The sequence below is a fragment of the Podarcis erhardii genome (assembly GCF_964252035.2).
Source record: "Podarcis erhardii genome assembly, chromosome: 1".
Taxonomy (NCBI): Eukaryota; Metazoa; Chordata; class Lepidosauria; order Squamata; family Lacertidae; genus Podarcis; species Podarcis erhardii.
In genome coordinates this window covers 128,326,845-128,353,294 of record NC_138497.1, presented here as the reverse complement: position 1 = coordinate 128,353,294, position 26,450 = coordinate 128,326,845, and the positions used below count along the sequence as shown (strand labels likewise).

Genomic DNA, 26,450 nt, shown 5'->3' with positions numbered 1-26,450 from the left:
CTGTATTGTTTTTAACACTTGATTGGAAGCCGCCCAGAGTAGCTGGGGAAACTCAGCCAGATGAGTGGGGGTATAAATAAATAAATTATTATTATTATTATTATTATTATTATTATTATTAAGATTAACAAAATTAAAATAAATAGTTAAATAACTATGAACTGTTGATGATTAAACATGGCATACCTTTTCTCTGGCAAACACAATATCTGGGACATCATAGTTGTAGAACTCATTAGTCGCTGGGACATCCTGAACAGAAACGATATCAACTACACCTGACACCTTGAGAGCTTCTGAAGGATCAATTGATCTGCAAGAAGCAGTACAAGCAAGTTAACTAACAATAAGAGCAGAAACAATTATTCACAGGTTGCTGGGACAAGGGCAGGGAGAAAAGGAGGTACAAGGCAGAATGAGGATGAGATGGGCCAAGGAGCTGGCGAAGACTAAAGGGGCTATGGGACTGGGGTGGGGAAGCAGTGGGGTGTGTCGCTTCGGCACTGAAATGGAGACGGGGCTGGTAAGGAAACTGGGGGGGTGGGGGTGGGCAGGGAAGGTAAGGGGGTGAAAACTCACACACTGGCTCCCAGTACGTTTCCAAGCACAATTCAAAGTGTTGGTGCTGACCTTTAAAGCCCTAACGGCCTCGGTCCAGTATACCTGAAGGAGCGTATCCACTTCCACCGTTCTGCCTGGACACTAAGGTCCAGCGCCGAGGGCCTTCTGGCGGTTCCCTCACTGCGAGAAGCCAAGTTATAGGGAACCATGCAGAGGGCCTTCTCGGTAGTGGCACCCGCCCTGTGGAACGCCCTCCCACCAGATGTCGAAGAGAAAAATAACTACCAAACTTTTAGAAGACATCTAAAGGCAGCCCTGTTTAGGGCAGCTTTTAATGCTTAATAGGTTATTGTATTTTAGTGTTTTGTTGGAAGCTGCCCAGAGTGGCTAGGGAAACCCAGCCAGATGGGCGGGGTATAAATTATTATTATTATTATTACTACTACTCTGTACCTCCCTCATATTTGGGTTACATGCAGCTATTACATTCCATATCATGCTTATTTTGTATTGTTTTTACAGTGTTTTCCGTTATATTGTACTTGAATTTATTGTTATACACCACAACTTCTTATCTTATAAGATCAGGTGGCATATTGTTGTTGTTTAGCCGTCTTAGTCGTGTTCGACTCTCCGTGACCCCATGAACCAGAGCATGCCTTGGAAACTCTCACTTTCTACTCAAAGCTTCTCCTTTTTTATGCCCGTGGAGTTTTCTTGGCAAAATATTGGAGTGGTTTGCCAGTTCCTTCTTCAGGTGGATCACATTTAGTCTAAACTCTGAGCTATGACCTGTCTGTCTTGGGTGGCCCTGCACAGCATAGCTCTTAGCTTCTTGGGGTTATTAAAGCCCCTTCGCCACAACAAGGCAGTGATCCATGAAGGGGCAGGTGGCGCGCGCGCACACACACACACTATGTTTAGTTTTCTGTATTGCGGCACATACACAATCTTTGCATGGGGTTTAGAACTGGTTACTAAAGCTAAGAAGAGTTCTTCATCAACGGTGCGAATGTCATCACAATAAATAGCTTCTCCTGTGGCGTGTTTAGTACCGGCCTGGTGCATGACTGGACGTCCTACGGGATCTTGAGGAAGCTGTCCTGCCGACACATCCTTTTTAATTAAAAGAAAGAAAGAAAAGGAAACCACAAATCATCAACAAAAAAGTCAAGACGACCCTTTGCTTTAACTTCTTTTCTTTTTAATGCAAACTATTTCTCCTTTCTGGGACGTGGGTGGCACTGTGGATTAAACCACAGAGCCTAGGACTTGCTGATCAGAAGGTCAGTGGTTCGAATCCCCGCGACAGGGTGAGCTGCCGTTGCTCGGTCCCTGCTCCTGCCAACCTAGCAGTTCGAAAGCGCGTCAAAGTGCAAGTAGATAAATAGGTACCGCTCTGGCGGGAAGGTAAACGGCGTTTCCGTGCGCTGCTCTGGTTCGCCAGAGGCGGCTTAGTCATGCTGGCCACATGACCCGGAAGCTGTACGCCGGCTCCCTCGGCCAATAAAGCGAGATGAGCGCCGCAACCCCAGAGTCGGTCACGACTGGACCTAATGGTCAGGGATCCCTTTACCTTTATTTCTCTTTTCGACAATTCACCCCCCCCCCAATTGCAATCACAATGAGATAACCTGCATCCTAAACTGTAAGGAAGAGAAATCAGGGCTTATCCACATTATGTTTTAGTTCAACTCTTTCAGTCAAGCTAGTGCCAAACTTTTACCTAATACTTTTACCATAACATGCAAGTGAACGAGACTTATACCTAGCATGAAAGCAAACTGTGTTTCCCTTAGCTTCCGTATTCCTTCAATGTATAGACTAAAAAAGCTGAAATCAATGACTCTCTGGAACACCTCTCATTCCACCTTGGAAATAGCTCACTAATCTAACAAAGCTCACTGATCTGACAAAGAAAGCTAAGATAATAATGAATGAATTCTAACCAGGCAGCAATAGCTTAACACTTACAGAAGTCAAAGCCTGATATTACAAAACCCCCTCAAAATCACAGTTTTGAAATAATAGTGGGGCTGCCCTTGAGACTGACCCAGAAACTCCAGCGGGTGCAGAATGCCACGGCAAGACTTCTTACGGGGTCCTTGCTGCAAGATCACATTCACCCGGTGCTATACCAGCTGCACTGGCTCCCGGTGGGGTACAGGATCAGGTTTAAGGTGCTGGTTTTAACCTTTAAAGCCCTATACGGCCTAGGACCCTCGTACCTACGGGACCGCCTCTCCTGGTATGTCCCACAGAGAAACTTACAGTCTTCAAACAAAAACATCCTGAAGGTCCCAGGCCACAGAGAGGTTAGGCTGGCCTCAACTAGAGCCAGGGCTTTTTCGGCTGTGGCTCCGATCTGGGGGAACGCTCTGTCACAAGAGACTAGGGCCCTGTGGGACTTGACATCTTTCCGCAGGGCCTGCAAGATGGAGCTGTTCTGCCAGGCCTTTGGTCGGGGTTCAGTCTGACTCCCTCTCCCCTTTCAGAAGAACTTGCATGAAAGTGGCCTCCCAATTTTTCTCACAGGCCCATATAAGTTCAGCACAAACAGTTGGGCCTGGTGAGCATTTAAGGTCCCCAACCCTAATCTGCGGGTTGCCATCTGATTGGATTTTATTCTGATCCTGATCTGATTTGAGGATGTATTTTAATTGATTGTCTGATTTTATGTTAATGTGTTATACATTTGATGTTAGCTGCTCTGAACCCAGCTTCGGCTGGGGAGGGTGGGATATAAATAAAATTTATTATTATTATTATTATTATTATTATTATTATTATTATTATTATTAATCCATTCTGTGTAATAGGGTAGTACTAAAGTAATTCTACTCACCTGATACTTTTGCATGCTCTGTGGCATTTTTGTATGGAAACTTTCAAGGGCACTTGCATAATTATCTGGGATATCAGGATATTGAGTAGGATACTATAAGAAAATGATTTGTCACATTTTACAAAAAGGAAACATTTAATTAAAGCCCAATTCTAAAGTTAACATGCACACAGACACACACCTCCCCATACACAATTAAATGTAATTCAGTTAAGTAAGTTTCTGAATGTTTAAAAATGAACTGTACCACGCTCCTTGCAAAAAGGGACAGAATCCAAAAATAAGGATATCTTCAAGCATGTGTGGAAGAATAGTGGGTCTTCTCTTTCTATAGGCACCTCATTGGTCATTGTGAGAAGAGGATGTCAGACTTAGAGGGGCCTTTGGTCTGATCAAGACTTACCCTTCCTCCAAATGCTATCAGAAGAAAATGCAGCATGGAATATAAACAAACTAAATGCATTATATAGTTTAGTGAATTCCTGGCTCAACATCTATTACATTCACCTTCCAACATCTAGAAATTATAATTATAAATAAAAATACTCCCAAGACAACAATTAGGCAGATTGAGACGCTGCCTCTAAAATAACTTGGTAGGCTGGTCACCCTGAGACTGCTCCCTTCAAATTCCACCCAGAAATGGAACTGAATTATGTAGGCGTGCAGGCATGGAAATGTCATTTACCCAACACTTTGGCTTTAAATGGTTTATGAATCAGGCTGGTCACATATAACTGCAAAACAGGAATCAATACAAATCAAAATTACCATCATCTTCAGTGACTGCAACACCTCCAAGTAGAATTTGAAGATGAAACTAACAATGAGAGTTCTTCTGTACTCCACTTTACCACCTGGAGCTGAACTTGGGAGAATAATTTCTTTGAGGACCGCTCTGCAAGCTTCATCCAGCATCTGCCCATCCCAAGGTCTGGAAAAATAAATAATTATATATACTCAGTAAGCAGGCAAACTAAACAGTAGTTGTAAATCTACTATTAGAACAGCAGTAGTTGTATCCTTACTATTCATTTCCTATAGGATCACAGCTCTAAATGCACAGGACTGTATTCAGCATAGCACATTGGTACAATCTCCCCCTCTCCCTAAATCTGTCTGCGGGGAGGGTTTCACTCAACCCCACAGAACAGATTGGGAGACAGAGCAAAGCATACATGGGAGGAAAAATCGCCTTACACTAGCACAAAAATAGTGCCCAGAGTTTTGAGCATGAAGTTTTTATTCCAAGGGGTTATCTCAGTAAAATACAAATTAGATTCTTACTGGGGGAAAGACTTACAACATGCATTCTGCAGCACACTGTTATTGTACATCAAGGAAACAAAGCAGATTCACTATTCCAATGGGGATTGATATTTTGGGGTGCCTTAGTTATGAGTATCTTCCTTTGCTATGAAGTAAGTGGATCTGATTTCTGTATTTTGGTTAAAGAAGATGTGCACAATATACAGCTTACAAAACGGACCCCCATCCCAACGTGTTCCTGTTTAAATCTGTACGAACTCCAGTTTATTTTTTTAAAGACCTATGTAGCTAGCCCTCCTAACTACTGTGGTAAATTTGGAAGTCAGAACAATTGTAGAGGGCTAGAACCAAGGAGTCAGGCTGCATATGTTTTTCAACTCTTTTAATGACTGTTTCTTCGGTTCCATTTCAAAATAAGACTAGACTAGAATAAGTATAGTCTGTCCACCAAATCTAGTTAACATAAACAGTGACAACTTCTTTAACAAAGGATGGTATTCAACTGTTTTATTCAGTGCAGACCCACTGAAATTAATGAACTTGACTAAGTTAGGTCAATTAATTTCTGTGACTCTACCCTAAGAGCGCAGGAAGTAACGGCATATGCTAACTTATATGCACAGATGCAGATTTAGAAATAACTGCTAAGATACTCAAGGCAACTGACAATCATTCAACATTGTATGCATGCATCATAATTTTTTAAAAATACATCATTCTGCTTAAAATATGCAGAAAATACAAAATGATTTCACAAGATGGCAGAACTTGTTTAACTCTTGGTACTGAACTGCTTGCCCATTTGTGAGTTTGTGTGATCAAAGACAAACAGAACGGAAAAGTAAAGATAGTTCCATTTTGTTGCTTAATCCAAAAGGAATTTTGAAGAACAATAAGGTCTGAAATATTCTTACAACCTATTTTATATCAACAGTAATTTGTCCATTTAATTGCTGCATGTTGAGCATTTATCCGGCAACAATATGATTTTAGTATTTGAGAACTCACAGCTTATCTAGACACCTCTTACTTAGGAAACTGCTACCATTGGGGTGAGCTTTCAGTCTAAAAGGTGTCAATGCTACAGGAAATCATATAGTACCTTCCAATGAGAGCCTGGCATGTTTGCTTGGCGGCAACTGTAGTGAAGCCAACACCTCCATAACAGATGCGGAAGTCCCTGATGATGTTGCAGCCTTCTTCAAAGACAACCCTCATCCCTGCTGTAACAATAGGTAAAGCATTTTCCCGCCTTGGAGCTTGTCGAAATGCTGCGACAAACTCACCCTGGAACGGGATAGGAATCAGAATAAAAAAAGAGAGATTAGTTGGGCTACAACCTTTTGAAATGCCACCTTTTATTACAGGACATTCCACAGCAGCACTCACAACTTGAGCATTGAAAACTGGGAGAAAGGTTTTTCCTAATTGTCCCCTGGATCGTATTCAAATCTAAGTTTAAAAGGCTGTAGTCCTCTTATAGCAGGTGCAGACCGCCTTTGTGCCTTAGATTAAATTTGGAGGCTACTGCTATATATTCTCCCCTACATGCAGTTTCCTATTTTTCACAGCTAGCTGAATAGAGTATGGAGAGAGCAGGGTCCGCACTACAGATGGTTCAAAGCCCTGGAGCTCTTGAAGCAAGAGGCATAGCCTCTGGGCAAGGATTGGCAGTCCCATTAAGAAAGCACTTTGCCCTTGCAGCTCCCCCCCCCCCATTTAAGACTGTTCACATATTTATGAATGTATCATGTTCCAGTCCCAAACCAATCTGTTGCAAAAACATTGACATTTGCCATAATATGCACGTTGTGGATTGTCATCTAACTTTTTTTTTATAATTACCAATCTTAAAGGAAAAGGAAAGACTACTGACCTTCCTGGAATGTGGGATTTTAACAGATACTAGGATCTCCTCTGGTTCCAAGGTATTGTTTCCAAGTCCATCAGCAAAAAGGTCACTGAAAGGAATCTGTCGCAGCCTCCCTAACAGAGAACATTAACATCCATACAAATTGAAAATAAATACTAAGCACTGTAAAGAGATCACAGAGTGATCGTTTTGGCTTGGCTGACACAGAAAATTCTGGACTAGTTATGCATGTAGGTTGCAGAAACTCAAAGCAATTCCGTTGGCTTTCTTGCTTAGATGGCAGGAGTAATCACTTTCTCTTCATCCCCTATAATTATTAAAGTGTGCCAGAGCTAAGTCGGAATGCTTTTGGGAGTCTCACACCCTTGCATTTTAATATATCTACCTAAACTTGTAAGGGTGCAAGGATGTTACACAGTAAGGGCTATAGCTCAGTAGTAGAACATCTGCTTTGCTTGCAGAAGGTCCCAGATTCTGTCTATGGCATCTCCTGGTAGAGCTGCAAATGACCCCTGTCCAAACCCTGAAGAGTCACTGCCTGTCAGTATTAGCAACACTGAGCTAGCTGGACCAATGTCCTAATTCCGTATAAGGCAGCATCCAGTGTTCCACAAACTGCTTTGCAAAGAACGTATGCAAACAACCAGAAACATGTGTGCATACTTGCCACAAGTCTTCTCATCATAACAGAAGTGTGCCTTGCCCGTGAGAGTTTGCACAGTCAACCAACTAAGCCTGGTTTGTGAGATAGCATACTGCGCCTTTCTTAATGTAACATACAAAGCGTTGCTGTGCCAAACTACACATTGCATTAAATGGGCCTTCACAGTTGTGTGCACCACAACCACAGGAGACCCTGATTCAGGTTAGGACTACAGACGGAGGGGTCCCACCCCCGTCCGCTACCATGATGTGGTCCTGATGAAAATCACCTCTCTTGTCCAAAAGACAAGCTGATGTGGGCATCAAAAATACCGTATTTTTCGCCCTATAGGACGCACCAGACCGTAGGACACACCTAGATTTGGGGAGGGGGGGAAATAAAGGGGAAAAAATTATTTTCCCCCCCCAGGCATGCGCCTGGGGGCGGGGGAAGCCCAAGCTTCCCCCGACCCCAGCCCCCAGAATGGGAGCCAGAGCGATGCCGAAGCTGAGCGCAGCTTCGGCATCGCTTTAGGAGTTTGCGCGGCTGGAGCTGGGGGAAGGCCAAGCTTCCCCCAACCCCAGCCCCCAGAACGGGTCCCAGAGCGATACCGAAGCTGCGCACAGCTTCGGCATCGCTCTGGGAGCTTGCGCAACCTTCGGGAGCCCGGAGCAGCTTCGCGCCAGGCTCCGGGGGGTTGCGTGGAGCTGCGCCGAACCCGGGAGCGCAGGCAGCTCTGCGCAACCTTCGGGAGCCCAGCGTGGCTTCGCGCCGGGCTCCCTAGGGCTGCGCAGAGCTTTCTGAAGCCTGGAAAGGGAGAGGGGTCGGTGCGCACCGACCCCTCTCGCTCACCAGGCTTCAGCAAAAGCCTGTATTCGCCCCATAGGACGCACACACATTTCCCCTTTATTTTTGGAGGGGGAAAAGTGTGTCCTATAGGGCGAAAAATACGGTATGTCCTTAGGAGGATAAGCAGGCAGCAGGAAACACAGCTAGTGAATGAATGAATTTATCAAAGGCCTTAGAGTGAAATACAGTGGAACCTTGGGTTATGTACTGTCCTCCTTACGAATGCTTTGGGTAACGAGCTCCGCTAACCCGGGAGTAGATGCTCCTAGTAGCAAACTTTGCCCCGGGATGCAAGCGGAAGTCATGTGCCAGCGGCGCGGCGGCAGCAGGAGGCCCCAATAGTGAAAGCGCACTTCACGTTAAGAACGGTTTTGGGTTAAGAACGGACCTCTGGAACGAATTAAGTTTGTAACCAGAGGTACCACTGTAATAGGATCTTCATTCCAGTCCTCACTGAGATATTTGCTTATTTGTAAAAAGAATACACTGGCACCTTAGAGTTCCTTATTGAGAAAGGGATTAGAGTGAAAAGAACAAAAATATGATGAAGGCTGCAGCTCCATACAAACTCACCTGGGGAAAGTCCCATTGAATTCAGTGGGCCTTACTTCTGAGTATAGTGGTACCTCGGGTTAAGTATTTAATTCATTCTGGAGGTCCGTTCTTAACCTGAAACTGTTCTTAACCTGAAGACCACTTTAGCTAATGGGGCCTCCTGCTGCTGCCGTGCCGCCGAAGCATGATTTCTGTTCTCATCCTGAAGCAAAGTTCTTAACCTGAAGCACTATTTCTGGATTAGCGGAGTCTGTAACCTGAAGCGTATGTAACCTGAAGCGAATGTAACCCAAGGTACCACTGTAGACATATATAGGATTGTGCTACACAGCTTACACTCCCTGTGCCAATTAAAGAAAGAAAGAAATATCCTCACAAGCAACTATCATAGCCACAGCCTTATCCCTAGCTCCCTCAAGGGCACAGGCCTGCAGCTGTCATCCCAGGGACCTACAATGTGTTCCAAATACATAAAAGAGATTTGGAAGGTTTGGATAATACCGAGAGTGATGGAAAACTGAGAATGCATTTGGTCCTACCTTTCGATGCCACATTGAGGATACAGTTGCTAACTGCTAGAACAGGATTGATGTCAGATGTTGAACTTCTGCTTATGATATTTCCTCCAAAGGACTAAAAACAAAAAAGGGAAGGAAAAATGCAGTTTCAACACACAAAAAGAAACAGTTACAATATCAACGTTAACAAATTAAACTGGAAAATATTTGTTTCTCAGTTAACAGTAATCCAAGGTAAATTTGTAAAAATGTTTCAATTAAGGAAACATACAGCCACGTTTCGGATCTGCTGTCCACCCAGAGTTTTTAATTGTTGCAAAAGAGCAGAGAATATCTTGGTTTGCTCTGCTGAAAGTTTTGAGACCGCATCTGTAAGAATGTTTTTCACTGCAGTCAGGCTACACGCAGCTCCTAGTATTAGTCCTGAAAAGAGTAAAACACCGGAGAAAAACACATGCTGGAACTGCTTTTTCAGAGCTCATCAAGGGGAAAAAAATAATCGTTTAATGGAGCACAGTGTGCACTGTGATGGCCTGGGAATCTGATTCAGAGGCTGAACCAGAGGAATCCCAGCCTGCACAGGAGTCCCCGCCTCCAGGACTGGCTGAGCCGGAGCGCCTGCACCTGTGCCGGATCCTCAGGAGCAGACACCAGATGAATCCACTCTGCCTCCGGGGGGGGGGGGTGATTGAGGACCCATTGCCTGCAGGTGCTCCTCTCCCAGCTCTGTCAGGAGAAGGTGAGGTTGCCTCTGGGTCCAGTAACCCTCCAGCCTCTCCTGAGCCGCAGAGGCTCAGGGCAGAGAGGCGGAGGCAACTAAGTTCTATCAGGAAGAGTGCTCACCTTAAGGCCAGGAGAGGCGAGTCACCTGTGGGCTGGGACCACCCTAGGCCCCAGAGGAGATAAAGGCCAGTCAGCCCAGTCCCAGGTTGCGGGAGCAACGTCGTTGGAAACCTGTTTCTGCCAGCACCTAGATCTGTTTTTCTGGAGTTCCCGACCACGCCCGGCTTCTTGCTTTGGACCCCGCTTCGCCCTTGGTGGACAGTCTCCAGACCCTCAGCCCAGGACCGGACTCTGACCATGCCTCATGCTAACCGCCCCCCCCCCCCCGGACCAGCACATGCACTTTCAAACTGATCCCACTGCTCTTAAAACTGCTAGCGGGGCCCAAAGATAGAAAACAAAAGTTTACTGACCATCTTTTGTGTGTTCCACAACATACAGATCCATTATTCTAGTGGGCGAGATGATAAGTGGATGAAATACACCTTTAAATTTCATATCAGGTCCTAAAGGGCAGAAGATAACAGGGAAAATGAGGAGGAAGGGGAATGTTGCTTGATTGCAATTTAAACCTTTGAAAATATTTGTTTATAAAAATTGTGAGCCACTTCTCCTACTCACAGACGGGATATGAAGTACTCTAAAGCTAGTAACAATCTAGAGAATGTTTTAAAAGTACAGTGGTACCTCGGGTGTAATGGTTGTAAGGGGTTACTTGTGCGTAAGTTGCCTTCAGTTTTGGTTAGATTGCCTGGCCAACCATGCTTTAGCTGGCAGCCCACACTCCGTGGCCGGTCAGTCACTTGCAGAATCCGTCAGTGGGCGTTTCTTGAACCTCTTCCAGCATAAGAGCTGTTTGACGCCAGTCTCCTCCTACTTTCCCTGCGCGGAACTCGTCTGCGCAAGTAAGGGGAAGGCAGAGGCGTGTCCGCGCTCTCCCCACTAGTCTCGGGTGAAGGGTCTTGGAGACCTCTCTCCGAATCCTCCATCTCCTTCCCTTCTCTACCGGTGTTATGCTGAATTCCTTCCCCCCTGCTGGTCCCCTCTCCTGCATCGCTTTGGAGCCTTGCCTCCACCTCTCGTTCTGATGTCAGTTCCCTGACATCGGGTTAAGAACTTAATTCGTTCTGGAGGTCTGTTCTTAACCTGAAACTTTTCTTAACCTGAAGCACCACTTTAGCTAATGGGGCCTCCTGCTGCCGCTGCGCTGCTGCTGCATGATTTCTGTTCTCATCCTGAAGAAAAGTTCTTAACCCGAGGTAATATTTCTGGGTTAGCGGAGTCTGTAACCTGAAGTGTATGTAACCCGAGGTACCACTGTAGAGAAAATCCAATAACATAAAAATGCTGCACTTTAAAATATGCCACCATAAGATTAAAATGTACCACAGTAACCAGAGACTAAACTTACTGCTGGTAAAAGGTGTTGTGTATGTATAGGTGTGGGTGTATTCTGGGCCAAACAGAGTTTCCTTGGCACAATATTTTAAATGAAAAGCTGTCCCCACGGAAAAAAATCCCACCATGTGAGTTTGCAGATTTGATCACTGCAAATGAAGGGCCACAAAGCAAGGCTCCTTTGGGGATCTCAAGGTGCGCAGCGATACATATACTGGTATTACAGTAACAGGATATGCTGAAATTCTACAGAAAGAATAAATCACAGCAGCTCCATGAAACCATGGCCTACAGACAGATAATAATAATAATAATGATAATAATAATAATAATAATAATAATAATAATAAAATTTATTTATATCCCGCCCTCCCCTGCCGAAGCCAGACTCAGGGCGGCTAACAACAATAAAATAATACATTCTAAAATCATTTCATTATAAAATTAATTCAAATCAAATTAATGGCAACCATTGGGCTAGAGTTCTGTGAAGATTGCCAAAGGAGGGAGTCAGGCTGTGCCCTGGCCAAAGTCCCGCAGGGCCCTAGTCTCTTGTGACAGAGCGTTCCCCCAGATCGGAGCCACAGCCGAAAAAGCCCTGGCTCTGGTTGAGGCCAGCCTAACCTCTCTGTGGCCTGGGACCTCCAAGATGTTTTTGTTTGAAGACCGTAAGTTCCTCTGTGGGGCATACCAGGAGAGGCGGTCCCATAGGTACGAGGGTCCTAGGCCGTATAGGGCTTTAAAGGTTAAAACCAGCACCTTAAACCTGATCCTGTACTCCACCGGGAGCCAGTGCAGCTGGTATAGCACCGGGTGAATGTGATCTCACAGCGAGGAGCCCGTAAGGAGTCTCACCACGGCATTCTGCACCCACTGGAGTTTCTGGGTCAGTCCCAAGGGCAGCCCCACGTAGAGCAAGTTACAATAATTCAGTCTGGAGGTGACTGTCGCGTGGATCACAGTGGCTAGGTCAGGGCGAGAGAGGTAAGGAGCCAACTGCTTAGCTTGGCGGAGATGAAAAAATGCCGCCTTTGCTATAGCTGCAATCTGCGCCTCCATGGAAAGGGAGGTGTCGAAGATTACACCCTAACTTTAACCAGGAGCTGACTTTCAATAGCTCATAGTGGGGGAGCTGCTTCTTTATGTATGGAATCTACACATAGCTGTCAACTTACAGAATTGAAAATAAGGGACCAGCAGCCTTGAAAATAAGGGACCTGCAGCCTCACCTGTTCCAGGCACTTCAGTCTTCCTGTCCTCCTGCAGTCTGGTCAAACTCATGCTGATAGCTTCCAGAACACTGTCCAACTAACTTTGTAACCAGAGGTTCAACTGAATAGAATCTGAATCACATGTACCACAAGGCCTATGCAGCCTCAACTTAAGATGGCTCCCTGGCCTGGCTTTGCACTGTAAAATTTGCAGCAGCACGTGCAACAAAATGGCGTCCAGCATTCAAAAACCCCCTCAGCTTGCATTAACTAGCCACACACAAGGCGTGCAAGCTCCACCCCCCAGTCGTTCTTAGACTTCTTATTGGCTGAGCAACACAGCCAAGCAACACAGTTGGAGCCTCCCTCCTCCCTGGCCAGCAGGGAGGGAGGGAGAGGAGCTGCTTCCTTTGAAATTTAAGGGACATCATTTAAGGGACATCCATCAATAAGGGACAGCAGCGGGACATGGCGCTGGAATAAGGGACTGTCCCTTCAAATAAGGGACACTAAACAGCTATGAATCTACATACCCACAGCAGTATTGCCTACTACAAGAGGTGCCTGGGGGTGCTTGGCTTTCAGTTCCAGAAGTTCATTTAGATTTACAGGAGAAATCCACGCAGTCCTTTCTCCATGGTAAACAAGAGTTTGTGGTGTCTGATCCTCAGCCATTTTCTGTAGGGAAAACAGTATCAGATTCAGAGGTTTGATATGCTTTGGAGTGCATTTGAACTGTACTGACCTTGCCCCTCTCCTTCCCAGGACACAACAGCAACATGGATGGTGGGAGGTCAGTTAAGCGCGGCTGCCCTACCACACTGGTAGCCTTAGGACAACTTTTAGGTATGGGGAAGAAGAGAAGAAGTGTTTGGATTTGATATCCCGCTTTATCCCAATCTGTAACCTCCGAGGATGTGGACAGGCTGCTTGGACGAGTGAAACCAACCACCTGTCTCCTGGATCGTTGCCCATCCTGGCTTATAAAAGCTAGCCGGGAAGGACTGGGCGATGGGCTTCGTGGGGTGGTGAATGCTTCCCTCCGTGAGGGAGCCTTCCCAGACCCGCTGAAAGAGGCGGTTATTAAACCGCTTCTTAAAAAACCATCTTTAGATGCGGCCACGATGGCCAACTATTGCCCAGTCTCAAATCTTCCATTCTTGGGCAAGGTGATTGAGCGAGCGGTTGCCAAACAACTCCAGGGACGCCTGGAAGAAGCAGACCATTTGGATCCCTTCCAGTCGGGATTCAGGCCTCATCATGGGACTGAAACTGCCTTGGTTGCACTGGTTGATGATCTCCACTGGGCTAGGGACAAAGGTGAGAGCTGTTTCCTAGTTCTGCTGGATCTCTCAGCGGCGTTTGATACCATCGACCATAACATCCTTCTGGACCGTCTTGAGGGGCTGGGAGCTGGGGGCACTGTCATACAGTGGTTCCGCTCCTTCCTCCTGGGCCGTGTTCAGAAAGTGGTGGTGGGGGATGAGTGTTCAGACCCCTGGGCTCTCACTTGTGGGGTGCCTCAGGGTTCTGTCCTCTCCCCCATGCTTTTCAACATTTACATGCAGCCGCTGGGAGAGATCATCAAGAGGTTTGGGCTGGGTGTTCATCAGTATGCGGATGATACCCAGCTCTACCTCTCTTTTAAATCAGAACCAGTGAAGGCGGTGAAGGTCCTGTGTGAGTGTCTGGAGGTGGTTGGAAGATGGATGGCGGCTAACAGATTGAGGTTGAATCCTGACAAGACAGAAGTACTGTTTTTGGGGGACAGGAGGCGGGCAGGTGTGGAGGATTCCCTGGTCCTGAATGGGGTAACTGTGCCCCTGAAGGACCGGGTGCGCAGCCTGGGAGTCATTTTGGACTCACAGCTGTCCATGGAGGCACAGGTCAAATCTGTGTCCAGGGCAGCTGTTTACCAGCTCCATCTGGTACGTAGACTGAGACCCTATCTGCCTGCGGACTGTCTCGCCAGAGTGGTGCATGCTCTGGTTATCTCCCGCTTGGACTACTGCAATGCACTCTACGTGGGGCTACCTTTGAAGGTGACTCGGAAACTACAACTAATCCAGAATGCGGCAGCTAGACTGGTAACTGGGAGCGGCCGCCGAGACCACATAACACCGGTCCTGAAAGACCTACATTGGCTCCCAGTACATTTCCGAGCACAATTCAAAGTGTTGGTGCTGACCTTTAAAGCCCTAAACGGCCTCGGTCCAGTATACCTGAAGGAGCGTCTCCACCCCCATCATTCTGCCCGGACGCTGAGGTCCAGCGCCAAGGGCCTTCTGGCGGTTCCCTCACTGCAAGAAGCAAAGCTACAGGGAACCAGGCAGAGGGCCTTCTCGGTAGTGGCGCCCGCCCAGCAGATGTCAAAGCGATAAACAACTTCCTAACATTCAGAAGATATCTTAAGGCAGCCCTGTTCAGGGAAGTTTTTAACGTGTGATATTTTACTGTATTTTTTGTTTCTATGGAAGCCGCCCAGAGTGGCTGGGGAGGCCCAGCCAGATGGGCGGGGTATAAATAATAAATTATTATTATTATTATTATTATTATTATTATTATTATTATTACTACTACTACCCGAAGGAGTCTCAAAGCGGCTAACATTCTCCTTTCCCTTCCTCCCCCACAACAAACACTCTGTGAGGTGGGTGGGGCTGAGAGACTTCAGAGAAGTGTGACTAGCCCAAGGTCACCCAGCAGCTGCATGTGGAGGAGCGGGGAAGCGAACCCGGTTCCCCAGATTACGAGTCTACCGCTCTTAACCACTACACTACACTGGAGTTGTAGATAAGCTATTGGATGGCAAACCCCAATGTTGGCAAAGCGTTTGGCCAGCTGCTCCAACTCAGGTCAAATGGATGGTTCACCAGTTGCTAAGTTCAGCCTAACTTCAGAAGCTTCATATTAGTAAGGCATTCTACAATCAGGGCACACAGTAAAGCTATCAGGGCTGGTTGCGTATAGAACCAAATGTCCCCAAAGACCTGTAAACACCATCTTGGTAGTCAATATAACTAACTGATGTGAAATCACACATGATTTTCTGTTTGTTTTGAAGCTCTGAAACCTTAGTTTTGGTTCAATTAGTTGGGAGAGGGGAGACTCCTCACTCTGCTTGCCTGTCAGCCACCCCCGTATCTGAGAGATGGGTGGAAGTGGGGAACAGGTCTCTAAGCCAGGGATGGTTAATTGGGCTACTGCTGTCAGCTTACATAGCTTGCTTTTTGTATAAGTAACTCATATACAAATGGCCCCTCATGGACAAAGCCATGGTGTTTGACCCTACAACATCTGCCCTGAGGTGCAGTGGCAAGGAACCTTGCATTGCACTGCTGCAAGTCTCTTGATTTATCTCTATTATAAAGCACTAGAGCCGATCGCTCTGGCCTTCTGTGCATCTTTCTTTGGAATCCCTGCAACAGGGTCCTGCGGGGCATCAGGCAAACTTTCGCCCTGGTCTGTATTTGGACCCGTGGGACAGAACAAGGTTGCTTCTTCACAGCTTGCTTGTTCATGACTCACCCAATAGCCCAAATATCACATTAAAATGATAGTGGAAATTGGCTCTAAGCTGCAAGACAACATGCTGTATGTATGCTAATTTTTCTTACTATGAGTTCTGGCGGAAATATTAGTTCTTGGGTGGGATCCAATGGCTGGAATTCTTCTGCAGAAAATAGTGCTGTACAAATCTTAAAAAGAGAAAGACAGTACACAAATGTGTGAATTTCCATTGAGATCAACAAGAGTGTGTATTTTCAAAACTGAATATTAAGTTGGGTAGATTTCAGACTTTGCCCCGAAGAACTGGCATTTATCACTGTGACTGTGTTATGCTATCATCTCATATTGTTATTGGTCTTTATTACCATAAGGCTATCATCTCATATTAGGGTGGCTATGGTTCATTCAATTATACAGTGGCAGGAAAAAGTGCTATGGGTCTTTGCCCATTCCATCTACTTACTTTCTCTGGCTCTTGGGTTTAACCTGAATCATTCTCTTCCACGTGAACAGTGGCTTTTGTTTAGCCCAGTCCACCTGAGAAGCTCGTGAAGAGGCTAACAATTGCTGCAGCTTAGCTACATGGCTCTAACAAGCCTTTTTTGTGTTCCTATACCAGTAATTAAGGAACTTTCACCACCGTAACTAGGCCAAGTTTCACTGCCTGTGTTTTCTGACAGATGTACGAAAAAGCACATGAATCTGATCTTTGGAGAGTTTGTAAGTAAACCATTTAACTTACCAAATTTGTAGTCTTTTTCTATGATGGGGAAGAGGGCAACTATGGAAGGAACTCACAAGGGCATATTTTAAAGGTCTACCAACATATATTTCCCCGCTTTGCTGCATATTTTGTGATTTTCAATCTCTGCTGGGGTTCTGTCTCCAAATACTACCTGCCCCAAGCGTGAATCTTGGCATCCAGGAATTCTCTTTTTATACCAATTTTGTTCTTGCCACCAACAATTGTTACAATCAAACAAACAAAAATAGGAAAGGGGGAGTGTGTTAATCAAATAACTTACCTTTTTTTCATTAGTTGGTGAAGGTAAATAATCTTTTTGATTCAAGCAACAATCCCCAGAAACTTTATTTTGGCAACAAGAGGATTCCTAAATACAAAATTCAGTAAAGAGAAATATGGATATTAACAAAAAGTGGAATGGCTTCCATTAATCCAAAAAGGCCTTAGACTGAACTTTTATTTTAGCTAATAATGGAACTGCCCCTCCAAATTGTATTCATGTATCTATGTATATAATAATAGTTCTGCAATTGAACTGCCAGAAACAATTTTGGTATTGGGCATGGAATTCAGCACCACAACCACCTCAATTCTCTTTTCTTTTTATCAAGAAGAAAGAAAAGGCACAATACATTTTCAGTTAAACAGTCAATGGGAGCAATTTAAGCATGTACAATGAAACCACCGAGAGAGAGGGTCAGAACCTTGCCCGAGGTCAGTTTGAATCCCAGGTTGAATTCAAAAGCAAGACTTTCTTGAAGTGTTAGGCTGGGAGCCCCTCCATTGTAGCCTCAAGGTTGCATATATGTGTAAATATGCCTTATGTCACATGTCATAAGGACCCCACAGTCTACACTGTGCCTAATTTCCAAAAGGAAACATGGATCCAGGGTAAGTGCCTGGAACTCCTGGAATCTTGCACCACTAGGAAATTGGGGTGGCATGCAACAATGCATTCGTTTTATAATCAGCAATCCACCTCATAGTCGTGCATGGCCTTTTTTTCTGTAGATCATAAGAAGCTGTGTCAGATCATTGTTCCATCTAGAACACTACTCTACACTAATTGGCAGCATCTCTCCAGGATTTTGAACAAGAGTCCTTCTTAGCACAACTTAGCAATGCTGAGGATTGAACCCAATACCTTCTGCATAAAATGCAAATCCTTTACCACTAAGCTATGCCCTTTATCCCAAAATCTGTGAATGCAGAATTATGTCACAGAGAGCAATACCAAATGGAAATAAGAGAACCAGATGAACAGACCACCTCTCTCTCTCTCTCTCTCTCTCTCTCTCACACACACACACACACACACACACCCTTACCTTACAGAAGGTTTTACAACAGTCAATAATAGGTCTGTAACCTGTGCAGCGACATAAATTACCTAATTAAACAATAAAACAGATAAGGTTATTTCTTCAAGATAAGGAGACCCAAAGCACAAATGTAGTTTTTTTTTTAAATAAAAAAATCACTATTTTTATGTACTTAACAGATTTTTATGCTACCCTTAAAAAAACCATCTACAGGGCAACTTACACATGAAACAACAGAAATGAAATGTTGAGGGTTTTTTTTAAAAAAAAATCCAACATAAAAGCAGCATAAAACAATTTAGAGTTTAAAATTATCTTTGAACTATTTACCAGCGAGAGCTTCCATCATTTCATCCGATGTGGGTTCCATCTGGTTGCGCAGTAAAGAGTAGATCGACATCACCATCCCAGGGGTGCAGAAGCCACACTGAGAGCCATGACTTTTAGCAATCCGTTCCTGGGACAATGGAAAACCTGCTGCAGGATTACCACATTCTCTTACTCAGATATTTTAAATGAAAGCCTGCTCATGATTCATGCAGAAGCGGAACCTGAAATGTTATAAAAGTCACCATAGCTTGGCTTATTGCTTATGGAACTGCACGTGTTGCTGCAACAGCACGTGAGTTGATTGCTGTTGTAAAACACGAGTAGGCAATGTGGTACCTTCCAGATCTTGTTGGACTACAGCTGCCATCATTCCTGACTAATGGCCAAGTTGGCCTGGGCTAATTGGAGTTGGTAGTTCCAGTGATATCTGGAAGGCACCATATTAGCTTTGTTTATTCTAAAACAGGGAGCCAACAAGTGGCCTCAAGTGGCAGATGCAGTGGGAAAAAGCAGAAAGCTCAGGAGTGCTGCATATGTATTGCACATGAGAGTAGTCCTCAAAAGAGAAGATAGATAGGGACTGGAAGGTGTTTAAAAGATACTTGCAAAACCATATCGAAAAATCAGAACTCCTATTAGAATAAACAAGTTCCGTTTCAAATACTGAAATACTGAATAAGATGCATAACAATGTGTAATAGAAAAAGAAGTATGAAATTAGGTTAAAGGTGTGTGAAAGAAAGTAATAGAAGTGGAAAGAAATTGCAATTGAGTAGATTGGAAGTCTAACACAAAGGTGGGGTGAAGGGTGGTGGATGGTGATGGGAAAAGGAATTATTTGTGGGATTGAGTGTAAGTATGTTTGAACACTTTTAAGGATTGTATGAAATGTATGTTTGTATGTTTGTATATTTGTAATATATGTGTATTAATGATGAATTATTTTAACAATAAAAACTTATTAATTAATTAAAAAAAGAAGAAGAGAGTAGTCCTGTCTGATACTTAGGGCTTGACTTATAGTTTGCCACATCAGACCCAAGAATTCCCTCAAGGCAGCCTACATCAGAAAAGCAATTTGAAACAGGCAACAAGAGTTTAAATCCCACATTAAAAAATAACAACCCTGTAATAAACTAACAACGCAAGAGCTAAAATGCAAAGATCGTAGTCGTCCACCATTGGTCTTATGAAAGTCCCTGGGCATGGTTTGAGGGGGAAGATTGCAGCCACCTTGCTGAGTTTAAGTAGGTCAGGTCAGAGCCTGTAGGGCAGGCTGCCTGGAGAAACTTTATGTACGCTGCCTTGAGCTTCATGATGGAAAAAAGGTGAGATATAAAGTGACTGATTAAACAAAATTAAAGTAAAATAAAACAAAAACATTTTTACCCATCTCTCGAAGGACAAAAAGTTCAGCCACAAGTTATTTTAAATTAGCAAAATGACCATGATGTATGTGTGTGCACATGTGTGTACACATGCATGCACTCCCAGGGGAGACTTGTATATTGTGAGGATCTCTCATTGGTATGTTTGCCTTCAGTGCAACATTGTAATAAAACACAATGTTTTCTTTTTCTTCGTGAATGAATGGCTGGAGCTTCTGTATGTTCCGCACAAGAGTAACCTGCAAAGCTGGATGTTTTTCTGGATTGGTGCCATGGCCTGATGTATTAAAATGTACTTAGCTATGATGCAACTGGAGTGGCTGTAGCCATGTTCACATGTGCACGTGCTCTTATAGTCCAGATGCAGGCTTCAACTGCACCATACTCAGCCCTCTGCAACCATGTTCATGAATTGGACAGTTCCCAATAAATATTCAGAGCACTGCTGGTTGCTGAAATGTACAAGGAGTAAATAAAAAATCTCCCACAAGTTACAGCATGCATTTACCTGAACTGGATGAATCCTGGTTTCTGTATTTCCAACTCCTTCTACAGTGATGACCGCACTGCCATGCAATGAACATATGGGAATCAAGCAAGCATTGGCTGAATAATGACTTGGATTGTAAAGGAGAATATGTTTAACATTTATTATAAGTATATTATTTGCCTCTATTATTTGTGTGCATTATAATTACAAATATATTTAAAATTAAACACTTAGGTTGGAACCTCCCCCATCGTTCTGCCCGGACACTGAGGTCCAGCTCCGAGGGCCTTCTGGCGGTTCCCTCACCGCGAGAGGCCAAGTTACAGGGAACCAGGCAGAGGGCCTTCTCGGTAGTGGCGCCCGCCCTGTGGAACGCCCTCCCATCAGATGTCAAAGCGATAAACAACTACCTGACATTCAGAAGACATCTGAAGGCTGCCCTGTTCAGGGAAGTTTTTAATATGTGACATTTCAGTGTATTTTTCATCTTTGTTGGAAGCCACCCAGAGTGGCTGGGGAAACCCAGCCAGATGGGCAGGGTACAAATAATAAATTATTATTATTATTATTATAACTGCCTAAAATTGTCACCACCTGTATTTATGCACTGAGATACTGTAGCTCAATTGTTTCTGGGTTTGTTTGTTTTGTATTATCATAGAATCATAGAATCATAGAATCATAGAGTTGGAAGAGACCACAAGGGCCATCGAGTCCAACCCCCTGCCAAGCAGGAAACACAATCAGAGCACTTCTGACATATGGTTGTCAAGCCCCTGCTTAAAGACCTCCAAAGAAGGAGACTCCACCACACTCCTTGGCAGCAAATTCCACTGTCGAACAGCTCTTACTGTCAGGAAGTTCTTCCTAATGTTTAGGTGGAATCTTCTTTCTTGTAGTTTGGAACCATTGCTCCGTGTCCACTTCTCTGGAGCAGCAGAAAACAACCTTTCTCCCTCCTCTATGTGACATCCTTTTATATATTTGAACATGGCTATCATATCACCCCTTAACCTCCTCTTCTCCAGGCTAAACATGCCCAGCTCCCTTAGCCATTCCTCATAAGGCATCATTTCCAGGCCTTTATACTTTTGTCACTTTCCCATAAACAGCGTCCAGCATAATACGGAAAAGTAGTATGTAAATATCACTGAAGCTGAAAATGACGATCATCTATATAGAGTCATGAGCATTCACTTTCCATTGACAATACTGGCCTGGACTGATGGGAGTTGGAAGCCCAATGACACCTGGAGGGTTACAGGTTTCAAGTCCCTGACATGGAGATAATGGCACAGCTATAGACATACTTAAGCAACAATATTCCTCATCCGAGGAAGACGGTTGCAATGTGCAGTTTACCAGTCTCTTGGCTCAAAAGGATACACAATCTTCTTAGCAACAGGCTCATATCTTGAGATCATCACAGTGCATGCACCACATCCGCCTCCACCACAACCATACTTGGTACCTGTAAGACGGACTGAAAAAGCTGCAGTTAAGGAGGAAATGTTTCGTGCTGGAGCACAACTACACAAGTTTTTTGTCTGCTTTAACCTGGAACACCACTGCTCCTGGGACAAACTTGTCTTACCCCTTCCACACATAACAAGACATGGACAGGGACCCATTGGTCCTCCAGATGTTCCTGGACTACACAACACTCATCAGCCCTGAACACTGGCCATGCTGGCTGGTGCTGATGTGACTTATAGTCCACCAACATCCTGAGGGTCACAGTTTCCCCATCCTTGTCCTATGGCAATACATATTAAAAGGTAGAAGCATATTATCTGGGAACCCTTATGGCTATGAAGGGAGGTTGCTTGAAAAAATGGGGGCAATAGCCAGTTAACTATCCAAAGTTGGGATGTGGGACTCAGTAGGATTGTAGTCAGCAGTGAGGGACTTTAGTGTTCTCTATATTCCCACGACTAGAGCAGAATAAATAACACAATAAAAGTAATTAGAAATTTCATTTGTGCAACTGCATAATTTAGCTTTCTTTCGTGCAGGAATTCTGCCTTGAAGCAGAATTTTAAAAATCCAGATTACATACATACCCACCCATAGATTATTTCAAGATTAGAAGCCTGGGGAAAACACTCTCAGATTGCAATACTGACCTTTACTAGGCCTAAACAGGGTGCAGTATCTGTTTTGGGTTGGTTAATTGCACTTTTATTTCACCATTCCTCCCAGAAGCTCAGGGTGTCATATGACCCAGTCCTAATGCTATTCTCGTAACAAACTTGCCACATAGTCTAGGTTGAGAGATGATGACCAGTCCAAAGAAACCCACTGAGATTCATGGGTTACTTTTGTGACAAGCAGAAGTTTGTGTTTTCCAAACTAAGGATGTAATATCATGCACTTACTTGGAAGTAAGTGTCACTGAACTAAGAAAAACTTACTGCAGAGTAAGCACACATTTCATTGGACTGTAAGGTTTTCAAACTGCGTTAGAGATGGGGACCATCACTCCTGAAAACAAGTGTTTCCAAAGTGATGATACAATTAAAATAATAGAAGTGCAAAAGTTGATTTGTTGCAGGAAAGATTATCGGTAGGCTACAAACTAATGAGCGCTACAGAACAAAAAGAAGCAATTCCATTTTCATAACAGAGGCTTATATGTTGTTTGAAATCATTAATCCAAGCATAAAATCCAAGCATATCATCAGACTTAAGAAAATGACCAGCAGTCCAAAATGGGTGCAACCTCTCCAGCACTAAAAACAAAAGGAAAGTTTATGTTAAATAACACTGGCCTTCCTAGTATAAACCGCGCATAATTTGAAGACATCTAAATTAATTTGAAGTGATTGAGCAATGTTATAACATGGAAATTTTCACATTTATATAACTGACAAAAATTCTGAAGGCACTTTAAATTACTACTTCTTTTCAAGACACGCATTGCTCAGTGCTTCATGTTCTTGACTTTTGATATAGAAAGGACTTCATGTAATACACAAAGCATCCTCCCTCCATTTCCTTTCTATGTTTATCGTGTGGTTCACAGGCTGGTCACAGACTAGCCACAAAACTTTACAGTCAGTCAGTACAAAACCGCATAAATTTAATGCCACATCAACTGAATTAAGCCAAAGAACTGGGATACAAAATTATCTAAATGCATGTACAGTAATCTTCCATTATTCTTTCAAGCTGCCAAATGCTAGACCCTCGGAAAACTGAATTAACCCTCATTTTCTCCCCCTCCCCTTCTAATATGGTACTACAAAATATACAGGCAGATGAAGTTGACAGTGTCCAAATGAAGCTAGTTTCAGTAGCCCTGTGCAGCCAATGCAATAGTCCTAGGTGAATATGTTTTACTCACTTGTCTCATGCCTTCAAGGCATGACCTTTGTGTTTACAGCTGTGTGCATAAGGTGCTCAGAGTTCCAGATCATGTCTCCATGTTCTGACTGTAGGCACAGAGGATGGCGTGTTACTTGGCACGTGATGTGGGGAAGCAAAATTACTTGGTATAGTGCCGTTCCCTTCACAAGCATTGGAACATGTGACTAGAACTCCTGCGTTGGCTAGACTCTCTAACCACTAGAATGTCTTTTAAATGTGAACATTCAACAACACAAATATTTGGAAAGCAAATATGCAGACTCCTTTCCCTGAGCCTGCATTTTGGTTTTAAAAAAGGAAGCACTGGGAGGCTTAATGACATATTTGTTTGGAGAAGTGCGAGGAGGAGGAGGAGGAGGAGGAGGAGGAGGAGGAGGAGAAGAAGAAGAAGAAGAAGAAGAAGAAGAAGAAGAAGAAGAAGAAGAGTAGTTTGGATTTGATATCCCGCCTTTCACTCCCCTTCAGGAGTCTCAAAGCGGCTAACATTCTCCTTTCCCTTCCTCCCCCACAACAAACACTCTGTGAGGTGGGTGAGGCTGAGAGACTTCAAAGAAGTGTGACTAGCCCAAGGTCACCCAGCAGCTGCATGTGGAGGAGCGGAGACGCGAACCCGGTTCCCCAGATTACGAGACTACCGCTCTTAACCACTACACCACACTGGCGAGAGAGTGAGAAAGAACAGGAGATGAGTGAAAAACGTGGTAGAAACAGTTGACTTGATTCTGGGCTGCCACAAGCGGAAGAAGGATACGTATCTTCCGTAGATAAGGCAGCAACGTCTGCTCAGGGTCGGCATTCTTCTCCACTATCTGCAGAGGGGGGTGAAAACCAGATAGTCATACCCACAGCACACATTTAAAGCACTCCTGTACCACATTTAATAGTCGTAGCTACCCCAAAAGAATCCTGGGAACTGTAGTTTAGTTAAGGCTTCTGGGAAAAGTAGGTATAGGTAAGCTCAGGTCTGGACCAAGGTTGGAGAACTTTGGCGCTCCTGATGTTGCTGAACTACAACTCCCATAAGTCCCAAGAAGCACCATCAATGGGTCAGGGATTATGTGAATCGTAGTTCAGTGTCAAAGGTTCCCTGACACAGGGGATAGGTTTTTTGTTTTTGTTTTGTTTTCCATAAAAAGGTAAAGGGACCCCTGACCATTAGGTTCAGCCGTGACCAACTCTGGGGTTGCGGCGCTCATCTCGCTTTATTGGCCGAGGGTGCCGGCGTACAGCTTCCGGGTCATGTGGCCAGCATGACTAAGCCGCTTCTGGCGAACCAGAGCAGCTCACGGAAATGCCGTTTACCTTCCCGCCAGAGCGGTACCTATTTATCTACTTGCACTTTTACATGCTTTCAAACTGCTAGGTGGGCAGGAGCTGGGACAGAGCAACGGGAGCTCACCCCGTCATGGGGATTCGAACCGCCGACCTTCTGATCGGCAAGTCCTAGGCTCTGTGATTTAACCCACAGCACCACCCACATCCCTTTTTTTCCATAATGGGTAGCTAAACTGCTTTTTTATTTTTTGTAAAGGAAATCAGATGATGGCTTGAGAGAACAGCATTGGCAGTGAGGAAATGCTTTTGAAAATCAAGATCGAAAGGCAGTGCTTTTAAAATTAAAACCAGCAAACTAGTCCACACTGTGGTAGTATGTTACAGAAGTGTATAGAAGGGCCTTTTAAAAAATGAAATTAAAATGACCAAGTTGATAAAATGGAAGGAAGATATAGAGGTGAAACTAATATCAACGAGCACTATCCAAGAATGCTATTGAAACTTAAGAGCTGCTGGATAACGCCAATGGCCCATCTAGGTCACAGGGGCTGACCAGATGCCCGTGGGAAGCCTATAATCTGAACAAGAGAACAACAGCACTCTCCTCTCCCAAGAGTCCAAAAATCTGGGATTTAGTCCAAAAATCTGGGATTCCGAGGCAGCGGAGGTGTAACATTATTTATTTATTGCACGCCTATCAGCCAGTATGTTAAAAGTCTCCGTATGTTAAAAAAAATCTAAATGCCCTTGTTTGTTTCCAGTTAGTAAATATGCACACCCTTGGCACTGTGAGTTTATTATGTTGGAGAACAGGGGAGGGGGGGTGAATTTCCTGCAATATTCCAACACTCGAAAGGATATTTGTACAGTATAGCTATACCCTACACATTATAGTCTGGCATATTTTAAATAGGATTGACTGCCGAGAGTTTTGACTTGCTGAGACTCTTAAGGCTGCAATTGTCTGGACGCTTGCTTAGCAGTTAACTCCTACCGTAGCCAGAGGAATTCACTTCTGAGCAAAGGTGTCTAGTTTCAACCTGCAAAGCACGTGAAATGCAAACCTTCCGGGCTTTTTTACCGTAATTTGCCGCTGTGTTTTTCCCTAGGGCCGCAGGCAGGGAAGGAATTCTGCCGTTTGGGTTAATACACAGAATGCAAACGTCTTGTTAGAAGAGGGGTAAAGGGGGTCTATTTACTATACTGGGACCCTCTGATCGGAAGCAGAGGGCAGTACAGTACAGGCAGTTTCCTTTTGCTACACTTCAAGCTGCACTGTCAGAGCAGGAAATACCCCCAAGCAGCTGTTCCTGCGTCCTCGGGAAGCTCGATTCCCACTTACCCTTTTGCCGTTCACGTAGAAAATCAGATCGCCTGAAGCCCTTTCTGCTCGTTCTGTTGCTGGGACAGACATCGCAGCACAGAGGGATAGCAACTGGGCGAGGAAGCAGGAGCAGCAGGTCGTGAAGGAGAGTAAGGACTGATCGTGAATTCAACAACATGAAACATGAGTGCG

The 26,450-nt window shown here is 44.4% G+C and overlaps 1 protein-coding gene across 1 annotated transcript in view; it reads right to left on the bottom strand.

Moving 5' to 3' along the window:
* The window catches only part of LOC309339008 (aldehyde oxidase-like), a 62,899-nt gene extending 36,449 nt beyond the window's left edge, over positions 1–26,450 (bottom strand). Inside the window, exons 1-18 of the mRNA XM_081856633.1 lie at positions 26,277–26,450; positions 24,411–24,468; positions 21,677–21,773; positions 20,309–20,417; positions 18,413–18,539; positions 18,089–18,150; positions 17,041–17,127; positions 16,123–16,203; positions 13,039–13,183; positions 10,310–10,402; positions 9,385–9,536; positions 9,135–9,228; positions 6,552–6,661; positions 5,778–5,962; positions 4,178–4,340; positions 3,407–3,499; positions 1,508–1,677; positions 187–313 (exon numbers count right to left, since the gene is read on the bottom strand). Coding sequence (XP_081712759.1) covers positions 187–313; positions 1,508–1,677; positions 3,407–3,499; positions 4,178–4,340; positions 5,778–5,962; positions 6,552–6,661; positions 9,135–9,228; positions 9,385–9,536; positions 10,310–10,402; positions 13,039–13,183; positions 16,123–16,203; positions 17,041–17,127; positions 18,089–18,150; positions 18,413–18,539; positions 20,309–20,417; positions 21,677–21,773; positions 24,411–24,468; positions 26,277–26,348 — 2,025 coding nt within the window. The 5' untranslated portion in view covers positions 26,349–26,450. The remainder of the gene's footprint in view (positions 1–186; positions 314–1,507; positions 1,678–3,406; positions 3,500–4,177; positions 4,341–5,777; positions 5,963–6,551; positions 6,662–9,134; positions 9,229–9,384; positions 9,537–10,309; positions 10,403–13,038; positions 13,184–16,122; positions 16,204–17,040; positions 17,128–18,088; positions 18,151–18,412; positions 18,540–20,308; positions 20,418–21,676; positions 21,774–24,410; positions 24,469–26,276) is intronic.